The 23541-nt window shown below is 35.6% G+C and overlaps 1 protein-coding gene across 6 annotated transcripts in view; it reads left to right on the top strand.

Moving 5' to 3' along the window:
* Positions 1-23541, top strand: part of PARPBP (PARP1 binding protein) — a 79061-nt gene that overhangs the window by 31362 nt on the left and 24158 nt on the right. For 5 of the 6 annotated variants that reach the window (XM_060112109.1, XM_060112106.1, XM_060112110.1 and 2 more), the window contains 2 exons: positions 14213-14383; positions 15711-15865. In XM_060112109.1, the coding sequence (XP_059968092.1) occupies positions 14213-14383; positions 15711-15865 (326 nt within the window). Of the gene's footprint in view, positions 1-14212; positions 14384-15710; positions 15866-18714; positions 18809-23541 lie in introns of those variants that run through there. The other variant, XM_060112112.1, reaches the window with a different exon arrangement.

The raw sequence follows: 23541 nt of genomic DNA, 5'->3' as shown, positions 1-23541 counted from the left end.
ATTGCTTTAGAAATTCTGAAGTAATGAAGGGAAAAACAGAATAAAGGCCCCAAAAGAAAATAATCAGTTAAATAAAAAAATTCTACGAGTATATTAGTTATAGTCCAATCTTGTTTGTTCATTATATGTAAGAATTTATGTGTTGACAAATAAAAACAATACTTGCATAAATTTTAATATCAATTTAGAAAAACTGACTTTATTCAAATTGAGATTGAACATATGCATTTCAGTAATAGTTAAGGGTTAGGAAGAGCAACTTGAAGTTGTCAAAAAGCTTAAATAAAATTGTTCAACTTCTAAACAAACATTGCAAATATTTTGTGGTATGGATAGAATCAGTTTATTAAACAGATAAATGGAACAGTATCTTTATTTTTGGTATCTGGGTAAAAGCTTCAATCTTGTGGATTTTTTCAATTTAAGCCCTTACTTCTGGACATCATAACTGTATTTATGTGGAATGCTTTTCCAGAGAGCCTCTTTAAAACCCACTTGCAAATACAAGAGCAGGGAAACCATAACTGCCATGTTATCTGACCATAATGATAGGGATGGATTTCCAATTGCAGCCATGAGTTAGAAGAAACACTCTAACTGTGAGGACTCCAAGATGTTTTTCCCTGATGTTTGCCTAACATCACAGATCAGAAGGATAGAATTTGCTAGCCTTTAAGAACAAGTTGTAGATGTGGGAGTTTAAGTCCTGGTCTTGTACCCAATAAGGATCAGACATATACATATTAGTAAACTCATTATTTTTGAACAGCAGAAGCACAGTGAAATACAGATTACATGAAATTAAATGTAGAAAGAGTAAAGAAATTTCTGATTACAATGTGAATATCTCTTTCCTCTGCTTTGATTTTTGGGAAATTGTGTCACACTTCCTGTATGTTTTAGACAGACTATTGCACTGTGAGGTTAAAATGTAAACTTTGCATTATAGATTCACATGAAATATTATGATTTACTGTGAAAGTAAATATAAAAGGACTCTTGAAATGAAGCAGAAAACTATGTTATACCTTATTTTATAAAATTTTAGGACATCTTTTTTTTAATATATGTGAAAGCACTTTAATGATGAAAAGTAACCTCCTACTACTATTAATAATAATAGTAATAACAATAACAACAATAATACTTAATATTAGCAGTAGTATGTTCTACCGTATAAAATAATCTTCCAGTTTCAGGAGTAGTATGAGGCTAAGTTGAGTCCCCAGAGAGTAATATACTACTTATTTAAAGTAGAAGAAACAACTTTCAAAAAGTGCTGAAGAACATTTCATTGAGTACTCTCTTTCTCTAGCATTAATGGTAACCTAGGGTTCTTAAAGATTTTTGTGCCTCCCCAAGTATTCAACTCACTACCAGAAGATTCTCTTCTTTCTTTCTTTCTCTCTTCCTTCCTTCCTTCTTTCCTTCCTTCCTCCCTCCCTCCCTCCTTCTCTCTCTCTCTTTCTTTCTCTCTCTTTCTCTTTCTTTCTGTTCTTTTCTTTCCTTCTTCCTTTCTTTCTTCCTTCCTTCCTTCCTTCCTTTTCTTTCTTTCTTCCCTTCCTTCCTTCTTTCTTTCTTTCTTCCTTTCTTTTATTCAAACAGAAAGTCACAAAAATTATAATCATCCTCCTCAGTTCACTGAGTCCCATGTAATTAATTTTTTTAATTTTGATCTTTTGTTAGCATTTTTATGAATTCATCAGTTTACCATTAGCATTCTGAAAATGCTTATTCATTCAGTTCAGCAGTATAGTCAGTTACCAGAAACCTGTACTTCTCCAGCCCTGTTTTTTTCTCTCAAGACTGCTTTGGCTATTCGGGGTCTTTTGTGTCTCCATAAAAATTTTAAGATTTTTTTTCTAGTTCCGTAAAAAATGCCATTGGTCATTTGATAGGGATTGCATTGAATCTGTAGATTGCTTTGGGTAGTATAGTCATTTTCACAATATTGATTCTTCCAATCCAAGAACATGGTATATCTCTCCATCTGTTGGCATCATCTTTAATTTCTTTCATCAGTGTCTTATAGTTTTCTGCATATAGGTCTTTGGTCTCCCTAGGTAGGTTTAATCCTAGGTATTTTATTCTTTTTGTTGCAGTGGTATATGGGAGTGTTTCCTTAATTTCTCTTTCAGATTTTTCATCATTAGTGTATAGGAATGCAAGAGATTTCTGTGCATTAATTTTGTATCCTGCAACTTTACCAAATTCATTGATTAGCTCTAGCAGTTTTCTGGTGGCATATTTAGGATTCTCTATGTATAGTATCATGTCATCTGTAAACAGTGACAGTTTTACTTCTTCTTTTCCAATTTGTATTCCTTTTATTTCTTTTTCTTCTCTGATTGCCGTGGCTAGGGCTTCCAAAACTACGTTGAATAATAGTGGTGAGAGTGAGCAACCTTGTCTTGTTCCTGATCTTAGAGAAAATGCTTTCAGTTTTTCACTATTGAGAATGATGTTTGCTGTGGGTTTGTCATATATGGCCTTTATTATGTTGAGGTAGGTTCCCTCTATGCCCACTTTCTGGAGAGTTTTTTTTATCATAAATGGGTGTTGAATTTTGTCAAAAGCTTTTTCTGCATCTATTGAGATGATCACATGGTTTTTATTCTTCAATTTGTTAATATGGTGTATCACATTGATTGATTTGCATATATTGAAGAATCCTTGCATCCTGGGGTAAATCCCACTTGATCATGGTGTATGATCCTTTTAATGTGTTGTTGGATTCTGTGTGCTAGTGTTTGGTGAGGATTTTTGCATCTATATTCATCAGTGATATTGGTCTGTAATTTTCTTTCTTTGTAGTATCTTTCCCTGGTTTTGGTATCAGGGTGATGGTGGCCTCATAGAATGAGTTTGGGAGTGTTCCTTAATCCGCAATTTTTTGGAAGAGTTTGAGAAGGATGGGTGTTTAGCTCTTCTCTAAATGTTTTATAGAATTCACCTGTGAAGCCATCTGGTCCTGGACTTTTGTTTGTTGGAAGATTTTTTTTTTTCCTGTGGTACCCGGGCCTCTCACTGTTGTGGCCTCTCCCATTGCGGAGCACAGGCTCCAGACACGCAGGCGTAGCGGCCGTGGCTCACGGGCCCAGCCGCTTCATGGCATGTGGGATCTTCCTGGACCGGGGCATGAACCCGTGTACCCTGCATCGTCAGGCGGACTCTCAACCAGTGCGCCACCAGGGAAACCCTGTTGGAAAATTTTTAATCACAGTTTCAATTTCATTACTTGTGATTGGTCTGTTCATATTTTCTATTTCTTCCTGGTTCAATCTTGGAAGGTTATACCTTTCTAAGAATTTGTCCGTTTCTTCCAGGTTGTCCATTTTATTGGCATAGAGTTGCTTGTAGTAGTCCCTTAGGACGCTTTGTATTTCTGCGGTGTCTGTTGTAACTTCTCCTTTTTCATTTCTAATTTTATTGATTTGAGTCCTCTCCCAGTCTGGCTAATATTTTATCACTTTTGTTTATTTTCTCAAAGAACTAGCTTTTAGTTTTATTGATCTTTTCTATTGTTTTCTTTGTTTCTATTTCATTTATTTCTGCTCTGATCTTTATGATTTCTTTCATTCTGCTAACCTTTGGGTTTTTTAATCTGCATTCTCTAGTTCCTTTAGGAACTAGAGTGTAAGGTTAGGAGTGTAAGGTTACACTCCTAACCTTTAGGAGTGTAAGGTTAGATTGTTTATTTGAGATTTTTCTTGTTTCTTGAGGTAGGCTTGTATACTTATAAACTTCCCTCTTAGAACTGCTTTTGCTGCATCCCATAGGTTTTGGATCGTTGTGTTTTCATTGTCATTTGTTTCTAGGTATTTTTTTATTTCCTCTTTGATTTCTTCAGTGAGCACTTGGTTATTTAGTAACGTATTGTTTAGCCTCCATGTGTTTGTGTTTTTTTATGGTTTTTTCCCTGTAATTCATTTCTAATCTCATAGCATTGTGGTCAGAAAAGATGCTTGATATAATTTCAATTTTCTTAAATTTACTGAGGCTTGATTTGTGACCCAAGATGTGATCTATCCTGGAGAATGTTCCATGCGCACTTGAGAAGGAAGTGTATTCTGCTGTTTTTGGATGGAATGTCCTATAAATATCAATGAAATCTGTCTGGTGTTGTGTCATTTAAAGCTTGTGTTTCCGTATTAATTTTCTGTCTGGATCATCTGTCCATTGGTGTAAGTGAGGTGTTAAAGTTCCCCACTATTATTGCGTTACTGTCAATTTCCTCTTTTATAGTTGTTGGCAGTTGCCTTATGTATTGAAGTGCTCCTATGTTGGGTGCGTATATATGTATAATTGTTATATCTTCTTCTTGGATTGACCTCTTTATCATTATGTAGTGTCCTTCCTTGTCTCTTTTAACATTCTTTATTTTAACATCTATTTTATCTGATATGAATATTGCTACTCCAGGTTTCTTGTGATTTCCATTTGCATGGAATATCTTTTCCCATCCCCTCACTTTCAGTCTGTATGTGTCCCTAGGTCTGAAGTGGGTCTCTTGTAGACAGCATATATATGGGCCTTGTTTTTGTATCCTTTTAGCAAGCCTGTGTCTTTTGGTTGGAGCACTTAATCCATTTACGTTCAAGGTAATTATCGATATGTATGTTCCTATGACCATTTTCTTAATTGTTTTGGGTTTGTTTTGTAGGTGCTTTTCTTCTCTTGTGTTTCCCACTTGGAGAAGTTCCTTTAGCATTTGTTGTAGAGCTGGTTTGGTGGTGCTGAATTCTCTTAGCTTTTGCTTGTCTGTAAAGCTTTTGATTTCTCCATCGAATCTTAATGAGATCCTTGCTGGGTAGAGTAATCTTGGTTATAGGTTCTTCCCTTTCATCACTTTAAGTATATCATGCCGCTCACTTCTGGCTTGTAGATTTTCTGCTGAGAAATCAGCTGTTAACCTTATGGGAGTTCCCTTGTATGTTATTTGCCATTTTTCCCTTGCTGCTTTCAATAATTTTTCTTTGTCTTTAACTTTTGCCAATTTGATTACTATGTGTCTTGGCGTGTTTCTCCTTGGGTTTATCCTGTATGGGACTCTCTGTGCTTCCTGGACTTGGGTGGCTACTTTCTTTCCCATGTTAGGGAATTTTTTGACTATAATCTCTTCTAATATTTTCTCGGGTCCTTTCTCTCTTCTCCTTCTGGGACCCCTATAATGCGAATGTTGTTGCGTTTAATGTTGTCCCAGAGGTCTCTTAGGCTGTCTTCATTTCTTTTCATCATTCTTTTTTCTTTATTCTGTTCCGCAACAGTGAATTCCACCATTCTGTCTTCCAGGTCATTTATCTGTTCTTCTGCCTCAGTTATTCTGCTGTTGATTTCTTGTAATGTATTTTTCATTTCAGTTATTGTATTGTTCATCTCTGTTTATTTGTTCTTTAATTGTTCTAGGTCTTTGTTATACATTTTTTGCATCTTCTCGATCTTTGCCTCCAGTCTTTTTCCAAGGTCCTGGATCATCTTCAGTATCATTATTCTGAATTCTTTTTCTGGAAGGTTGCCAATCTCCACTTCATTTAGTTGATTTTCTGGGGTTTTGTCTTATTCATTGATCTGGTACATAGCCTTCTGCCTTTTCATCTTGTGTATCTTTCTTTGAATGTATTTTTTGTTCCATAGCCTGCGGGATTGTAGTTGTTCTTTCTTTTTCATTTATTTCTGATCTGATCTTTTTTTTTTTTTTGTGGTACGTGGGCCTCTCACTGTTGGGGCCTCTCCCGTTGCGGAGCACAGGCTCCGGACGCGCAGGCTCAGTAGTTGTGGGTCATGGGCCTAGTTGCTCTGCGGCATGTGGGATCTTTCTAGACTAGGGCTTGAACCTGTGTCCTCTGCATTGGCAGGCAGATTCTCAACCACTGCGCCACCAGGGAAGCTCTGATCTGATCTTTTTTATTTTTTTCCTTCTTCTAACTTTGGGGGTTTTTTGTTCTTCTTTCTCTTAATTTCTTTAGGTGTATGTTTAGGTTGTTTATTTGAGATTTTTCTTGTTCCATGAGGTAGGATGTATTGCTATAACCTTCCCTCTTAGCACTGCTTTTGCTGCATCCCATAGGTTTTAGGTCTTCGTGTTTTCACTGGCATTTTTTTCTAGGTAATTTTTTTTTTTTTCGGTACGCGGGCCTCTCACCGTTGTGGCCTCTCCCGTTGCAGAGCAAAGGCTCCGGACGCGCAGGCTCAGCGGCCATGGCTCACGGGCCCAGTCGCTCCGCAGCATGTGGGATCTTCCCGGACCGGGGCACGAACCCGTGTCCCCTGCCTCGGCAGGCGGACTCTCAACCACTGCGCCACCAGGGAAGCCCTCTAGGTATTTTTTGATTTCCTCTTTGTTTTCTTCAGTGATCTCTTGGTTATTTAGTAGTGTATTTTTTAGCCTCCATGTGTTTGTATTTTTTACGTTTTTTTTCCTGTAACTGATATGTAGTCTTATAGTGTTGTGGTCGGAAAACATACTTGATACGATTTCAGTTTCCTTAAATTTACCAAGGCTTGATTTGTGACCCACGATATATTCTATTCTGAGCATGTTCCATGAGTACTTGAGAAGAAAGTGTATTCTGTTGTTTTTGGTTGGAATGTCCTATAAATATCAATTAAGTCCATCTTGTTTAATGTATCATTAAAGCTTGTGTTTTCTTATTCATTTTCATTTTGAATGATCTGTCCATTGGTGAAAGTGGGGTGTTATAGTCCCCTAATATTATTGTGTTACTGTCGATTTCCCCTTTTATGGCTGTTAGCATTTGCCTTATGTATTGAAGTGCTTGTATGGTTGGTGCATAAATATTTACAATTGTTATATCTTCTTCTTGGATTGATCCCTTGATCATTTTAGGACAGATCTTAAAGATGATTTTAATGTAGTTGTATCTTAGTACTTTTCTTTTTAAGGCAATTTAATAAAAATATATGAGCACTTATTTGATCCCAACTTCCCGATAAGTTTTTATCAGTAGTTTCAATTTTGAAATATCTAAAAGGGGAAATACATGTATTAATTTTTCTTTTGTTTATCATTGAACAAATGCTGATTGAGAACTTATTAATAAGAATGGATTGATTACCTGCTCTAATGCCAGTCATTCTGTAGGACCTAAGGATACATCATTTGCTCTCAGGGGACTTATAAAATAGTAGAAAGATTAATAAAATAGACAAAGTATCAGAAAGTATTAATATTTATGTAGAGAATTATAATTGGTTCATATGCATAGTTATAACAGGGTGATAAGAAAGAGAATATGTGAATAGCTTCTTTATACTGGAGAATCAGGGAGCCTCTCTTCAAACGTAACATTTAGTATCTTTAATATTTAAGAAAAATGGTTTTATAGAGTTCACATCAAACTTTTTGTTTTAATGAATTTTGCTTAGGTTATATTTTGAGTCCATGTTTAAGGTAACCTTTTCCTGTCCATTGAGGTTTTTGAAATTGACCCTGACTGCCTTACATGTTTTAAGAATTGTTTTTTACATGAAAGTTAAATAATCCCAAAGCATGTTATCTTTAGAAGTGCTTTTAAGATGTGTATGAACTTGAAACTTCCTTTATCACTGTCTGAGAGACTTCCTATTGATTTGTAAGTTTTATTTCTACCTTTTAACTCTCTTTGTGCTTCTTAATTTAATGTGATTAGACAGAATATGAAGAAATCTTAATTTTAATAAGGAAAATATTTTCTTAGAGTTTAAAGATGATAAATTATTGGGTCTTTAGCTAAGTTGTCAGTCACTTATAGACTTATGAATTTCATGAGTTTTGAGCATAAGTTGAGTTTAGCATTTGTGAGTCTATTTTAACAGGGTAATAGGCAAGGAGAGGATTTCAAGTGAACATTCTGGGAGCAACATCTAAGAATTAAAAACAAACAGGATTCCAGAGCAGGGTGAAAGTAGTTGAGAGTGTGAGAATAAGGAGAGAATTTCATGCAAGGAATTTAATTTTGATGAAATCCAATTTATCATTTTTTTCTATTATGTTTTGTACTTTTGCTGTCATATCTAATAAGTCTTCCTAATCCCAAGTCATGAAGATATTCTCCTATGTTTTCTCCTGAAAGTTTTATAATTTTATACTCTACATTTACGTCTGTGATCTAGTTTGAGTTAATTTTTATAAAAGGTATGAGGTTTAGGTGAGGTTTATTTGTTTTGCATATGGATGACCAGTTGCTCCCACACCAATTATTGTAAAGACTGCCCTTTCTTTATTGCTTCTGTTGCACCTGTATCAAAAATCAAATAGCAATATCTGTGTTAGTTCTCTTTCTGGACTCTATTCTGTTTCATTGATCTGAGTGTCTGTCCCTTTGTAAATGCTATGCTTTTTTTGTTTTTTTTTTTTACAATTTGTATTCAGTTATTAAAAGGAAACATTTATAATCTCAAGGTTGTGAAGGATTCTTAAGACCCAGAAAGCAAAAAAAATTAGGGAAAAGATTAATGAATTTGATCATTACAAAATGTAAAGTTTCTTGACCTATTCTATTAACAGTGGTAAAGTATAAGCAAAAGACTGAGAGAAGATCTTTGCCAGTGCATAATATATGTGGGTTAAAATCTAGAATATAAAAAGAGCTACTATGAATAAGAAAAAAGCAAACAAATTACACAAAAGAAAGCCATGCAGTCATTTAACAGGAAAAGAAATAAAGATGGCCAACACATTTTTAAAGATTCCTAGTCTTCCAGGTAATCAGAGGAAATAGGTAAAACTTTTAAAGTTTTATAACATTAAATATTGGCCAGGATATAGGAAAATGGGAGCTCTCCTTCACTGTTGGTGGGGGTATAAATAGGTACAAGTGAAGGACATTTGGCAGTATGTATTAAAATAATAAAAAAGTACATTATAGTCCCAGCAGTACTATAAAAACACTCAACATATATACAGGGAGATAAGTATCAGAATATACATGCAACAATGCTTATAATAAAATTTGGAGGAATCTAAATGACCCTCATTAGGGGAATGACTAAATTGTAATATTTTTATATTAGAATGCTATATATTACTGTTTATAAGGAGACAGGTTAAGTTTCTCTTTATGGGCCTGAAAGCTTCCTGACCCTCATTATATAAGCAATATTTTTTCCTTCTTTCACAGAAGAAAGGTAGAATTAAATTGTAACATTGGCAATTTACAGCAAGATTTGTGTGCTGTTTTCAGGAAAATGGATACTCCTGTGAGAAGTCTTTGTTCATAAAAACGTTTTTCTGTTGTTTAATGTATCTATTGGGTTGGCCAAAAAGTTCGTTCGAGTTTGTCTGTAAGATGGTACAGAAAAACATGAACAAACTTTCTGGCCAGCCCAATATTAGAAAATAAGAGGGAAGCACCCCTTAGTGCCTCAAAGGAAATAAGAAAATTAAGACTGAATATCACCTGGGTTCCAAGTTTCTGCCATGGGAAGGAAATCAATACTGTGCTGTCTTGACTATTGTAATTGTAAAGTAATTTTGAAGATCATTTTTCAGCACATATAATATGTTGTTTCAATGTCTTCTGGCTTACATACTTAATTTTTGATGTTCTATTAACCTTACTATTGTTCCTGTGTATGTAATGTGTCATTTTGCTCTGGCTGCTCTTAAGATTTTTTATCTTTGGATGTCAGAGTTTAAGTGTAAAGGAGTGATTTTCTTTGTGTTTTCCTATTTGAGTAACTTCTTGGATCTATAAATTGATGTTTTCCACCAAATTTGGGATGCTTTTTGCCATAATTTCAGCAAATATTTTTTCTGGTTTTTTCACTCCTTTGCAGGGATTTCAATTACATGTATGTTGGACTTGTTTAAATTGACCTGCAGATTTCTTTGGTTCCTTCTTCTTTTTTTTTTGTCTTTTGTTTTTCAGATTTGGTAATTTCTATTGATATATCTATATGTGCACTGATAGTTTCTTTCACTTTCTTCAAGTTGCTGTTGAGCACACCAAGCAAATTTTGTTTCAGTTATTGTACTTCTTATCTCTAGAATTTTCTCTTTAGAGTGTCCACTTTTCAGTTCTCATTCTTCTATTAAGTCACTGATAACATAGTTTCCTTTAATTCATTGAACACATTTTAGTTTAGTTCTTTGACTGTATTTATAGCAGATGCTTTGATGTTCTGTCTGATAAATCTAACATGTCGTCCACTTGGTGACATTTTCTATTGACTGCTTTTTATTCTAAGAAGGGGTCACAGTCTTTTTTCTTTGGCTGTCTAGTAATTTTTGGATGAAACCCAGACATTTCAGGTAATATTTTATAGCAACTCCAGTTTTTTCTCGTGTTCTTCTGAGGAACATTGGTTTTTATTTCTAGTAGGCAGGTAACTTGCCTAGATTCCAACTTCATAGTTTGTTTCCTTGGTGGTATGCATTGGATATCTGTTCTTTTTTTTTTTTTTTTTTTTTTTGCGGTATGCAGGCCTCTCACTGCTGTGGCCTCCCCCGTTGCGGAGCACAGGCTCCGGACGCGCAGGCTCCGGACGCGCAGGCTCAGCGGCCATGGCTCACGGGCCCAGCCGCTCCGCGGCATATGGGATCCTCCCAGACCGGGGCACGAACCCGCATCCCCTGCATCGGCAGGCGGACTCTCAACCACTTGCGCCACCAGGGAGGCCCTGGATATCTGTTCTTATAGTTTCCCTTTGCTGTTTTTTTTAGCTTGGCTTTTGTAAGCCTTCCCTCTGCCTGCCAAATTTGGCAGTCAGCCAAGCATTTGGGGGAGATATGGAGCTTATTTTTGTGGATTCCTTTTTCCTAGGGATTTTCATGAATTTTCCAGTTGTTCTGACAGGTTTTGGCTTTGTATACTTAACATTTCAAGCCTGTTCAGCTTCAGTTTTCTGCCACTTAAACTATACACAGTTGTAGAGTGCACTCAGTTTAGCAAACCTTCAGACGCATAGCTCTGATTCTTTATAGCTCAATCTTTCTAATATATTTCTTTCTGTTTTCTGTCTGTGTTTTTGATAGACCCCCTGGAATCTTCCCCATGCTTGCATAGTTTTGCTGTCAGCTAGGGGTTTTGGCTATTTATGCTCTCAGTTGTTTCCAGGAATTCCTCCTTTAAATTTCTAGCTGTTTTCCCAGCTCTGAATTCTAATCTCTGGCACCTTTAGTCACTTCTATAGTCATGAAACTTGGGCCAGTAAACCACAAACTTAATTCATACCCTTCTTATTGCAGTTCTTTTAAAACTAAATGTTCCTCCAGCCTCTATTTTTTGGACACTTTCCAGTGTCTTTAAACACTATTTAAAATTTTTTATTTAATATTTAATGTTTGTTATTTAAGGGGTTCACATGATAAGTTGCATCTCCCCCATTACTGGAAGTTGTAGGACCTTGAATAACCACAAACTTGCAATTCTTACCCTTCTTGTTGCAGTTCTTCTAACATTAAATTCTCCTCCAGCTTGTGTCTGCTTTTTGGATGCTTTCCAGTGTCTTTACATAGTTATGTTTTAAAATTTTTACCTAGTATTTTGTAGTTGTTACCTGTGGGAGTTCACAGTATTACTTTTGTAATACTAGAAGTTGCAAGGCCTTGAAAAGCTATAGTTAGCTAATTTTAAGAAAAAGATCATTGAATACCCTGGTTTATCACTTGACTGTGAAGGACAAGTGCCGTATATATGAAAGACCTGTTGCCCCTATCAAGTTCTCACAAATGTTACTTATCTTGTGTTTGAACAGTCTATAGCTCTGTTTTAGGCCAGTTAATGTCAACATCAACTACTTGCTATTATTTGCTAACATTTGGTTGAATCTCTTTATTTTAATACTTAGTTGGTTATTTGGTATTGTGAAAGTCAGTATCTAGTAATTCTTCAGAAATTTAACAATTTAACTTCAGCCCTTATATCTTGCCCTGTAGAGAGACATGGGTATAGGACCAAATAGTGCCAGTTGACCCATGCCCTACGCTTCAGGGAGCTTCACTGTTAGTGATTATTTAGTGGCAAATGTATGTAGGGAACTGAGATCCGGTCTCATCAGAAATGCAGCTGTATCTTTTATATCATTTTCTAAGAGACATTTTCCAACAATTATGATAGTTGTTATTTACTTATAGATTCTCATTGGTGGCAAGTTGGTTTCATGAGCCAGGATATGTTCATTGTTCAACCCAAACTTTTGGTTTATATGGCAATTCTCTTTTCCCAAAGAGCTGAGTGAGATACTGTCATTGAATGATCATAAGTATTTTTACTGCGGATTAAAAAAAGATTCTTGGAATGGGAGAAAATATTTACAAATGATACGACAGGCAAAGGTTTAATCTGCAAAATATATAAACAGCTCATACAACTGACCAACAAAAAAATAAACAACCCAATCGAAAAATGGGCAAAAGAGCTTACTAGACATTTCTCCAAAGAAGATCTACAGATGGCCAGTAGGCCCTTGAAAAGATGCCCAACATCACTAAATTATTAGAGAAACGCAAATCAAAACTACAATGAGGGATCACCTCATACCAGTCAGAATGGCCATCATCAAAAAATCTACAAACAATAAATGCTGGAGAGGGTGTGGAGAAAAGGGAACCCTCTTGCACTGTTGGTGGGAATGTAAATTGATATAGCCACTATGGAGAACAGTATGGAGGTTCCTTAAAAAACTAAAAATAGAACTACCATATGACCCAGCAATGCCACTACTGGGCATATACCCTGAGAAAACCATAATTCCAAAAGAGTCATGTACCACAATGTTCATTGCAGCTCTATTTACAATAGCCAGGACATGGAAGCAACCTAAGTGTCCACTGACAGATGAGTGGATAAAGAAGATGTGGCACATATATACAATGGAATATTACTCGCCATAAAAAGAAACAAAATTGAGTTATTTGTAGTGTGGTGGATGGACCTAGAGTCTGTCATACAGAGTGAAGTAAGTCAGAAAGAGCAAAACAAATACCGTATGCTAACACATATATATGGAATCTAAAAAAAAAAAAAAAAAAGGTTCTGAAGAACCTAGGGGCAGGACAGGAATAAAGATGCAGACCTACTAGAGAATGGACTTGAAGACACGGGGAGGGGGAAGGGTAAGCTGGCATGAAGTGAGAGAGTGGCATGGACTTATATATACTACCAAATGTAAAATCGATAGCTAGTGGGAAGCAGCCGCATAGCACAGGGAGATCAGCTCTGTGCTTTCTGACCACCTAGAGGGGTGGGATAAGGAGGGTGGGAGGGAGGGAGATGCAAGAGGGAAGAGGTATGGGGATATATGTATAGCTGATTCACTTTGTTATAAAGCAGAAACTAACACACCATTGTAAAGCAATTATATTCCAATAAAGATGTTAAAAAAAACCCAACTCCAATGAGGTACCACCTCACACTGGTCAGAATGGGCATCATTAAAAAGTCTACAAATAACAAATGCTGGAGAGGGTGTGGAGAAAAGGGAACCCTACAACACTGTTGTTGGGAATGTAAGTTGGTACAGCCCCTATGGAAAACAGTGTGGAGGCTCCTGAGAAAGCTGAAAATAGAGTTACCATATGATCCAGCAGTCCCACTCCTGGGAATATACCTAGACAAAACTATAGTTCAGAAAGATACATGCACCCCTATATTCATAGCAGCACTGTTCACAATAGCCAAAATATGGAAACAACCTAAATGTCCATCGACAGGTGAATGGATAAAGATGTGGTACATGTATACAATGGAATACTACTCAACCATAAAAAATAATGAAATAATGCCATTTGCAGCAACATGGATGCAACTAAAGATTATCATACTAAGTGAAGTAAGTCAGAAGGAGAAAGACAAATACCATATGATATCACTTATATGTGAAATCTAAAATATGGCACAAATAAGTTTATCTACAAAACAAAAACTGACTCATAGATATAGAGAACAGACTTGTGGTTGCCAAGGGTCGGTGGGGAGGGAGAGGGATGGACTGGGAGTTTGGGGTTGGTAGATGCAAACTATTACATTTAGAATCAATAAACAACAGGTCCTACTGTATAGCATGGGGAACTATATTCAATATCCTCTGATAAACCATAATGGAAAAGAATATGAAAGAATGTCTATGTGTGTATAACTGAGTCACTTTGCTGCACAGCAGAGATTGGCACAGCATTGTAAATCACGTATACTTCAATAAAAAATAAATAAATAAAAAGATTATTTATGAATTTAGAAATCTTCAATAAAGAAAATATTTTATTGTACAGGTACAGTTACTAGCAAAGAAAATTATCTACTCATATTTAAACCTGCTGGTGAATTCAAAGAACGACTTGGCTCTGGCTCATATTCTCAATATTCCTGATAGAGGGCTTGGAAGAGAAGCCTTCACTGATTTGAAACATGCTGCTCGAGAGAAACAGATGTCTATCTTTTTGGTATGGACATGTTACATTTTCAATATTTATTTTAAAGACTCTCTGAACAGTGGATCCATGTACCTTAATATAGAATTCTTGTAACTATGATAGAGCAACTTTTAAATTGTGAATATGTGTTCTATGTCATGTATTTGAAAATCCATGGTAGTTTTGTTTTTTACTATATATTTTACTATATATATAGTTCATAAGGGAGAATTTCTCTAAAGCTGTGTTTCCCTACATGTGTTCTGCGGAGTGCTAGCCCTGTTAGATTCTCCTTGAATAAATTATTTCCAGAGGCAAAAGTTCCTGTTCAATGCTCTTTGAATAAATGTTTCCAAGGGCAAAAAGTTGGAAATCGTGTATACTCTTACTGGATATATGTAACGCATGTATACTTCTTCCAAGAAATCCTACCATAAAGAAATCTGCTTAAGTTAACCTTGTTATTTAACCTGTCGTTTCCTAAGTTATTGAACTATGGAACTTTCCCCAGATTATTTAAATTTCATATATTTTTCCTTTCTTAGGATATGCTTTGGAAAATACAGCTTTAGAACATTTTGTCTTTGATGGAGATGGCCTAATGTATAGCCATCTTATTATATATGTATTTTTATCATTGTAAAGGCAAGACCTTTTGAGCTACACATGATCAAATGATCCTAAAATGTGAAAGCTAGATGGGGCTAAGTGATTATCTAGTCTAAATCTTTATTTTACAAATAAAGAAGTTAAGGCTTGGAAGAGTTGAATTAATTGTTCAACTTTGAATAAATCAACACAATTGACACAGAAAAATCCCTTTGTTCCATATAACAATTCCAGTAGCCAGTAGTCAGTCTATTTAAGAATATATTTATTTTTTATAGAATACCACTGTCTAATTCTTTATAGACAGTGATATACTCTTTTTTTATGGCCATGCTGTGTGGCTTGCGGGATCGTAGTACCTCGACTAGGGATCGAACCGGAGCCCCCTGCAGTGGCAGTGCAGAGTCCTGACCACTGGACCGCCAGGGAATTCCCAACAATGATATACTCTTATGAACATATTCTTACACCCTTAATTTGTCCCTAACTTGGCTCCTCAGTCTTAGTCTCCACCTGTGTTGCCATCACTCTTGCTGGAATGAATTATACATGACAGTTGTTTCTTTGATTATTTGCTTCTGAATGAAAATGTGGCATGAGTTGTAAAAAGTGCTTCTCTTTGCCTGTGTACCTAGAAATATGTAAATGTGCCTAGCTTCATAAAATAAGGTGTAGTTTTAACTTACTAAAGTTAAACACTTAACTTTAAATCATTAAACATAACCAAATTATTTGTTTTAATTCATAGGTGGCTACATCATTTATTAGAACAATAGAGCTTGGAGGGAAAGGATATGCACCATCACCATCTGATCCTTTAAGGACACATATAAAAGGATTGTCTAATTTTATTAATTTCATTGACAAATTAGATGAAATTCTTGGAGAAATACCAAATCCAAGGTATGACAAACGTGTGTTATTAGTCTGTCTTTAAAACTTCACAGAATCAGAGGTAGATTAAAAATTAAGAGCTATTGAAATGACCAAGCATCAGACTAAACTAGGAAGAAGAAACAAAATATCTAGATGAGGGAGGGATAAATTAGGAGTTTGGGGTTAGCAGATACAAACTACTATATATAAAGTAGGTAAAGAACAATGTCCTACTATATAGCACAGGGAACTATATTCAATATCCTGTGATAAACTCTAATGGAAAAGAATCACTTTACTGTACACCAAAACTAACATGACATTGTTAATCAACTATACTTCAATTAATAAAATATATAGATTAATAAATTATAATCACATGACCTTTCTCCCTAAATTTCTGCTTATCTGTGATTCTAAAATTTTTGCCAAAGACAAATGGCATGTTCAAATTAAATTTGACTAGAGAAGAGGGCTTACCATTCATTTTTTTTCTGGAAGAAATAGATTTTTGAGGATTGGAAATGACTGAATAGATAATTTCTTTAAACTTTTTATTTAGCAGTAAAGGAAAGTCATACCAAGAATGAGTCAGGAAATTGATAAAAATATGATGAATTTTATATTCTGTTTTCTGCTAGGTTTTTTTTTCATTTTCTTATGCATAAATTTTTGATTCATCTGGAATTTGTTTTTAAATGATAGTGGAATTAAGAGGTGTTTTTAATCAGATAGACCCTTATTTATAATATAGGTATAAATTGGTATAAATTTTATGGTGAGTTAATTTTAGATTAATTTGTGGGGGGCAGAAGTGGGTTGTATATGCTAGCAGTCATGGGAGATCATTGTCAGTTTGGTGGGTATGCCATAGCATAGTACTAATAAAAATAGTTGGTATTTATTGAACACTTACTATGTATCAGACATTATACTGAACTCTTTATGGGGATTATCATTTGATCATTAAAAACACCTTACATTGTAGTTGCTAGATAAATACTCCGTTTAGAGAGGAAGAAACTGAAGCACTGGTGTAACTTACCTTAGTCACATTGTTATTAAGTAGCAGAGTTGGGATCTGAATTCACTTCTGACCCAGGAACCCATTCTCTTAATTGCTTTATCTTATTCTATGAAACGTCTTTCCATTTTAAGATTCCAAGAAGAATTTTTTTCAGGATTTTATTCTGAATTGTTTCCTTCTGTCTTCTTATATGGATATCTATTACAACGAAGTGAATTCGGAAAAGGGTTTGAATATGACTTACAGTCAATATCAGTGACATCTGAATTTCTAAATAATATATTGGCCAGCCATTTCTTCTGAGATAGCATATAATTAATTTTAAAGAATACTATATTTTTGGCAAAGCAAAATAGATATATTTTGTTGAAGTCAAATGGTACTATAGACTTACAGTAATAAAATCCTCAGAGGAATTAACTTTTAATATTTTTGTGTGTGTTTATTTCTGTATTTACCTCATTTAAATGAAATTTTTATGCAGCTATTTTAAAAATTTTTATTGAACTATAGTTGATTTATAATATCATGTTAGTTTCAGGTATACAGCATAGTGATTGAGTATTTTTGCAGTTTATATTCCATTATAGGTTATTATAAGATATTGGGTATCATTTCCTGTGCTATACAGTAAATCCTTGTTGCTTATCTATTTTATGCAGAGTAGTTTGTATCTATTAATCCTGTACTCCTAATTTATCCCTCCCCCCTCTCCCCTTTGGTAACCATAAACTAGTTTTCTGTGTCTGTGAGTCTGTTTCTGTTTTGTATATATGTTTATTTGTCTTTATTTTTTTAGATTCCACATATGAGTGATATCATTTAGTATTTGTCTTTCTCTGTCTGACTTACTTCACTAAGCATAATATTCTCTATGTCTACCCACATTGTTGCAAATGGCAATATTTCATTCTTACCTGTTGGATTAAGCACTAGGGTTGCTTCCATGTCTTGGCTATTGTAAATAGTGCTTCTCTGAATATTGGGGTGCATATATCTTTCCGAATTAGTGTTTTCATTTTTGCCAGATATATACCCAGGAGTAGAATTGCCAGATCATATGGTAGTTCTATTTTTAGTTTTTTAAGGAACCTCCGTACTGCCTTCCATGGTGGCTGTACCAGTTTACATTCCCAGCAACAGTGTTTGAGATTCCCTTATCTCCACATCCTCTCCAACACTTGTTATTTGTAGACTTTTTGATGATAGCCATTCTGACAGGTGTGCGGTGATACCTTATTGTGGTTTTGATTTGCATTTCTCTAATAATTAGCGATGTTGAGCATCTTTTCATGTGCCTGTTAGCCATCTGTATGTCTTGTTTGGAAAAATGTCTATTCAGGTCTTCTGGCCAATTTTTGATTGGTTGATTTGTTTTTTGATACTGAGTTATGTGAGCTGTCTGTATCTTGGATATTAAGCCCTTGTTGGTCTATGCAGCTAATTTTGAGTTTCAATTTTAGGCATTATTTATTAACTTCCTACCATGGAAGATGAGGATTTGCCACCCACTCACCAACCTCCCAATACTCTTCTTTTCCTCTCCCCCTCCTACCACACACACAGACACATACACACACTTCTCTTCTTCTCTCCTTCTAATATAGTTACACAACAGTATCAAGTTAAATCATATTTTAGAGTTTACATTATTATAACTCTGTAATTATTGCCTACAGCTAAGCTATATTATATACTGTTATTATACTTTCTTTCTTGTATACATTTTTGTTTTTTTCTAGAGTCAATGATTATCTACTTTTTTCTCTTGCTTTGCTTCTTATATATTTATTATCAATTCTTTTTCAAGTTTGCCAATGAAAGTATACAGTTTCTTCTTTTTTATTAGGTCATCTATCAGTTCTGATTTGTGCCCTTGAAGACATTCCTTCTGGAGAGTCATCTATCTTCTTCACTCAGTCTGAATACTTTTGCTTGCTAGACCTGTTTCAGAGTGTCAGCCATGAAGCTTCATCACCTTGTGAATTTTCTTTGCCTCTGCCTTGTTTTCAGGATTCCATGACTTTATTTTTAATTGGTTAAACCCCTTATTTTGCTCAAGTAGCTTTCTGAGAAAAAGTAAATGGGAGATAAATATCATTATTCTCACATTTGATTGTATGTGATCTTATGCTTCATTTATTTCTCCAAGGTTATTTAATTTATATGATCATTTTTTATCTGCTTCCTGGATAGTCTTTGTTTTATCTAGTTGAATGTTTTTCTTTTTGTTTCTGTTGCCCTCTTTCATATTAAAGGTGTTCCTAAAATGTAGGGTGATTCTGGACTGTTGTTTCATATTTAGGAATGAGACCCTATAAAGCTAATTAGCAGCTCTATACAGTGGACTTCATTATAGCATAGTAGCCACTTGGCTCTTTTATTGGGAATTCTCCAAATGTGAATAATTGCAGGTCTTTTCTTTGGAACTTACCCCCAAATTTCCATAATGGCATCCTTTAGTCTCTTTCTGAAAGCAGTAAGTCTGGCTAGCAATATTCTGGGATTTGAGGGAGGGTAGGTTGATGCTGAGCCTCCCAGTTCAATATGTAGACTTTTGCTCAGTCCCTCTGTTTTCAGTCATTGGTATCTATAGGTCTGGAGCCTCTTTGGCATAGTTTCTTCAGAGTAATCCTGCTTTCTATGCTGAGGTGACAGAAGTGCGCTAGCCTGATTGCTCAGAATAAGAGAGGAGATTCAGGGGTCTAAGTGTTCCTCACATAGACTGTCAACCAGCTTTCTTATTTGCAATGACACCTTCACCATAGCCTTCAGTATTGCCTTCAGTTTCTGAGATTACTTCTTATTGGTGTATCTTTTAGCAGTTAACTTATGTTGTAGCTTTCTGTGTTCTGGGTAGTCAGTTATCACCTTTCCATCTGCTCTTTGTCTTTCTGTACTTTCATGATAAGTCTCTGCTCTCGACTCTTGTCTCCTCTCCCATTCTGTTTTTCTTTATGGATTTAAAACATTTTCCTTTTTGTCACTTTAGTGGCACTTTAGGAGGGAGCAGATATAAGTGCACATATTCAATCCAATGTAATTTGTTATAATTACATTCCTTTTTGGAGGAATTTCTAGTTGAGGTAAGTTAACAGAGTAAAAGTACATCCATACATACACTTTTGTACAAAAGGGTAGAAGTACGTTTTAGAGGCACCTAGGGTACACTTCAGTTCTTCAATTTAGCAGCCATCTATTTTGAATATCCTGTTTGGTCATAATGAGCAATTACTCTGTGTTCTAGAGACTATACTGAAGAAGTGGGTGTTTAAATAGTCCATCTGAGCAATCTCTATTTTCTTCTGTAAGGTGATTTTTGCATATGTTAAGTATTATTGCATTTCATGATTATAAATAGTAAAGTTATCAAAAACTTACAACATGTATTCTATTTATGTAATAATGGAAAGATGTACAGAGGAAGGGACAATTGACCTAGTTTGTGGGAGCCGGGGATAAGAGTGTTAGGGGTGTTTACCTGGATGTTTGTTAACGGTTGAGCTTAAGGATGAACTTGAAGGAGTTAACCAGACATGGAGAATGGTGGTGAAATGAAGTCCAGATGGGGAGAAGGGAGGATATTTCCTATAGTATGGGTAACCTATTGGGACAATGTTTCATTGGTTATTCATTTTGTCTCATAATTTCAACTTCTACTAGTCCTTTAGCCACAGTCTATAAAGATTATAAGAAAAAACAAATCATCTTCTGTTTTTGTCAGTTCCTTCCTTTTATAGCTCAAATTCTTGAAAAAATACTTTTATTCCACTTCCCAATTTCTAATGATTTAAAATATCTTGAGGGCTTCCCTGGTGGCGCAGTGGTTGAGAGTCCGCCTGCCGATGCAGGGGACACGGGTTCGTGCCCCGGTCCGGGAAGATCCCACATGCCGTGGAGCGGCTAGGCCTGTGAGCCATGGCCGCTGAGCCTGCGCGTCCGGAGCCTGTGCTCCGCAACAGGAGAGGCCACAGCAGTGAGAGGCCCGCGTACCGCAAAAAAAAAAAAAAATCTTGAATATGTCTCATGAGGCTGTAAACTCTATGAGGGCTCTATTGATTTTCTTCACTAATATTCCCTAGCCCAGCACAGTTTCTGGCACAGAGTAGGCACTCAATACTAATTTACTTGTCTGTGTTCAACTGACTCACACTTATTCACTTTTCCACTCTACTGAAGCTGTTCTGTGAAAGATCATTTATGATATTCTAGTTGGCATAGCCTCTGGTCTCTTTTGAGTCCTGAAGTTTGATCATTTTCTCTTTTAGAGCTCTTTTCCTCATAACTTCTGAGATTTTGTTTTCTTATTTTCTACTTACCTCTCTGACTGCATATTTGCAAATTCTAAATCCATATTTCAGTGAAATCCAAACTCTTGCCTGAGTTTCCAAAATATATCTTTATGTACCTAAGGTTGTTACATCAAATGAAACTCAAAACTTAACATCTCCTAAACTAAATCTTCATCTTTCCCTGCGTACCTGCTTGATGGGTACCTCCTCCCAAAGTACCCAGCTTGATGAAGCCTTTCTGCCTCCAGCTGCCCAAGCAGAAATTTGGAACGTATCTTTTTATTATTATTATTATTTTAGTACATCTTTATTGGAGTATAATTGCTTCATAGTACTGTGTTAGTTTCTGTTGTACAACAAAATGAATCAGCCATATGCATACCTATGTCCCCATATCCCCTCCCTCTTGAACCTCCCTCCCATCCTCCGTATCCCACCTCTCTAGGTTGTCGCAAAGCACTGAACTGATCTCCCTGTGCTATGCAGCTGCTTCCCACTAGCTATCTGTTTTACATTTGGTAGTGTATATATGTCCATGCCACTCTCTCACTTTGTCCCAGCTTACCCTTCCCCCTCCCCATGTCCTCAAGTCCATTCTCCCTTTCTCTGTCCCTTCATTCACTAAGATCCATCAATTCTTCTTACTTAACATTTTTGATATTCTTTATCTGTATTCCTATAGCTACTATCTTATTTCCATTTTTTTATGGAAAGTCTGTTTTCAGACTTTCATCCTTTCTTGCCTGGACTTTTTTTACTTATCTCCAAGTTGTTCATTCTGCCTCCAGTCTTGAGTTGCCCCATCCTATTGTCCTCACTGCTGCCAGTGGTCTTTTCAAAACAGCAGATGTTACCACCATAATTAAAACCCTTCAATAATTCCATATTAGGTACAGGATAAAAATCCAGAAACCTCAGTATGGTGTACAAATTCTATACTCTCTACCTCCTGATTGTATCTCACCCTGGCCTCTGTCCCTCAACCTTAAAACTCAGAGATAAAAATGTATTTAACCCTTGTAGCTGAGTGTAAGTTTGTACTAATTGTCTTATAATAGGGTGGTGGTGGTGGTAGGGAATCACAATAATCTTTGAGTCCAAGGAATGGTGGGGAATAGACAGACAGGGGAGGAATCCAAATCACACTTACCTCTCTGCTGCCAGCTTTTCATCAGACCATCTTAGCTATAGTATGGCTGCATTTCTACACTTTGCCAGTAGGTGCCACCATAAAATACCTACTGTACTTTCACCTGAAAAACATCTTAAATTAGGAGTTTCAGGTTACATAACTTAGTGAGTACCCTGTTGTTCAAATGTTTAAAATTCTGTATTTCAGTTTTATTACATAACAACTTTTTAGTACACACCTGCATTATATTTATTGGACTAAATACTATGCATTTATAGAATGTTAAGTCTAGCTGAAATTATCCAGTCCAGAATCCTAGTGTTACATTTCTCATTTTAAAATATATCAGAATCATTTTTGATACATTTCATGTAGTACCTTTAATCACATTTAATTTTTAAAGATATAATTTATTTAGCAAATAATTATCAAATTCTTAAAGATGGTAGGGAAAAGACAAGTCATTCTATATAGTAAAGATAGTCAATAATTCATTAAAATATTACCCATTATTTGTATTATTGCTTATTGTTCTCTTTCAGTCACTGTGTTTTGATTCAGTCATGGGGATTTAATTGTGTTTTTCCTCACTAGCTTCATTTTCCTCTTTCTGCCCCAGAGCTTTAATGTGATGCATTTAGCAGTCAGGAACTTCAGTTAACCTCTTTCGCACCTAAATTCCTCTATTAATGTTTATCCAGAGTAGTCATATCTTCTGGGATGCTTTCCTGAAGACCTTCTTCTCTTACCTCCCCACTTAAATCCCCTCTATACCTTTGGTATCTCATTGTATCAACTGATCAATCGTGACCTCTTAAAAAGAAATCTTTTATTCATTTTGTGTCCCCAGTGCCTATGACAAATGTCCTGGCATCATTTGGGTTAAAACTTCAGGAGTTTCTAGGCTCTAGAGGCAAGAATTTGAATTATACTATGTTGGTGAGCAGATATTTGAAGAGCTAATGTTGGCTCTTGTAGTGAACGTATAGTAATAGACTAGTCAAAGCACTGGTGTTTGTGGTATTTTGCTAAGGGTCAAAATGCTGAGCTTGGCAAGCAACTGAAATACAAATCTTATGCATTTTTCCTAAATACAGTTCATTCAGGGGATTATATCATCTTTAAAATTTAGAATATTTGTTATTGTAGAAGGAATGGGAAAAGAGGGCAAAGGTGACTTTTACCTTTAATAGTACTAAAAGCTTTTTTTTTCTTTTTTGTTCTTATAACTCATACTGTGACACTCTTTCAT

The sequence above is a fragment of the Mesoplodon densirostris genome, chromosome 11 (genome assembly GCF_025265405.1).
Source record: "Mesoplodon densirostris isolate mMesDen1 chromosome 11, mMesDen1 primary haplotype, whole genome shotgun sequence".
Classification (NCBI taxonomy): Eukaryota; Metazoa; Chordata; class Mammalia; order Artiodactyla; family Ziphiidae; genus Mesoplodon; species Mesoplodon densirostris.
This window is presented reverse-complemented; position numbering and strand designations above follow the sequence as displayed.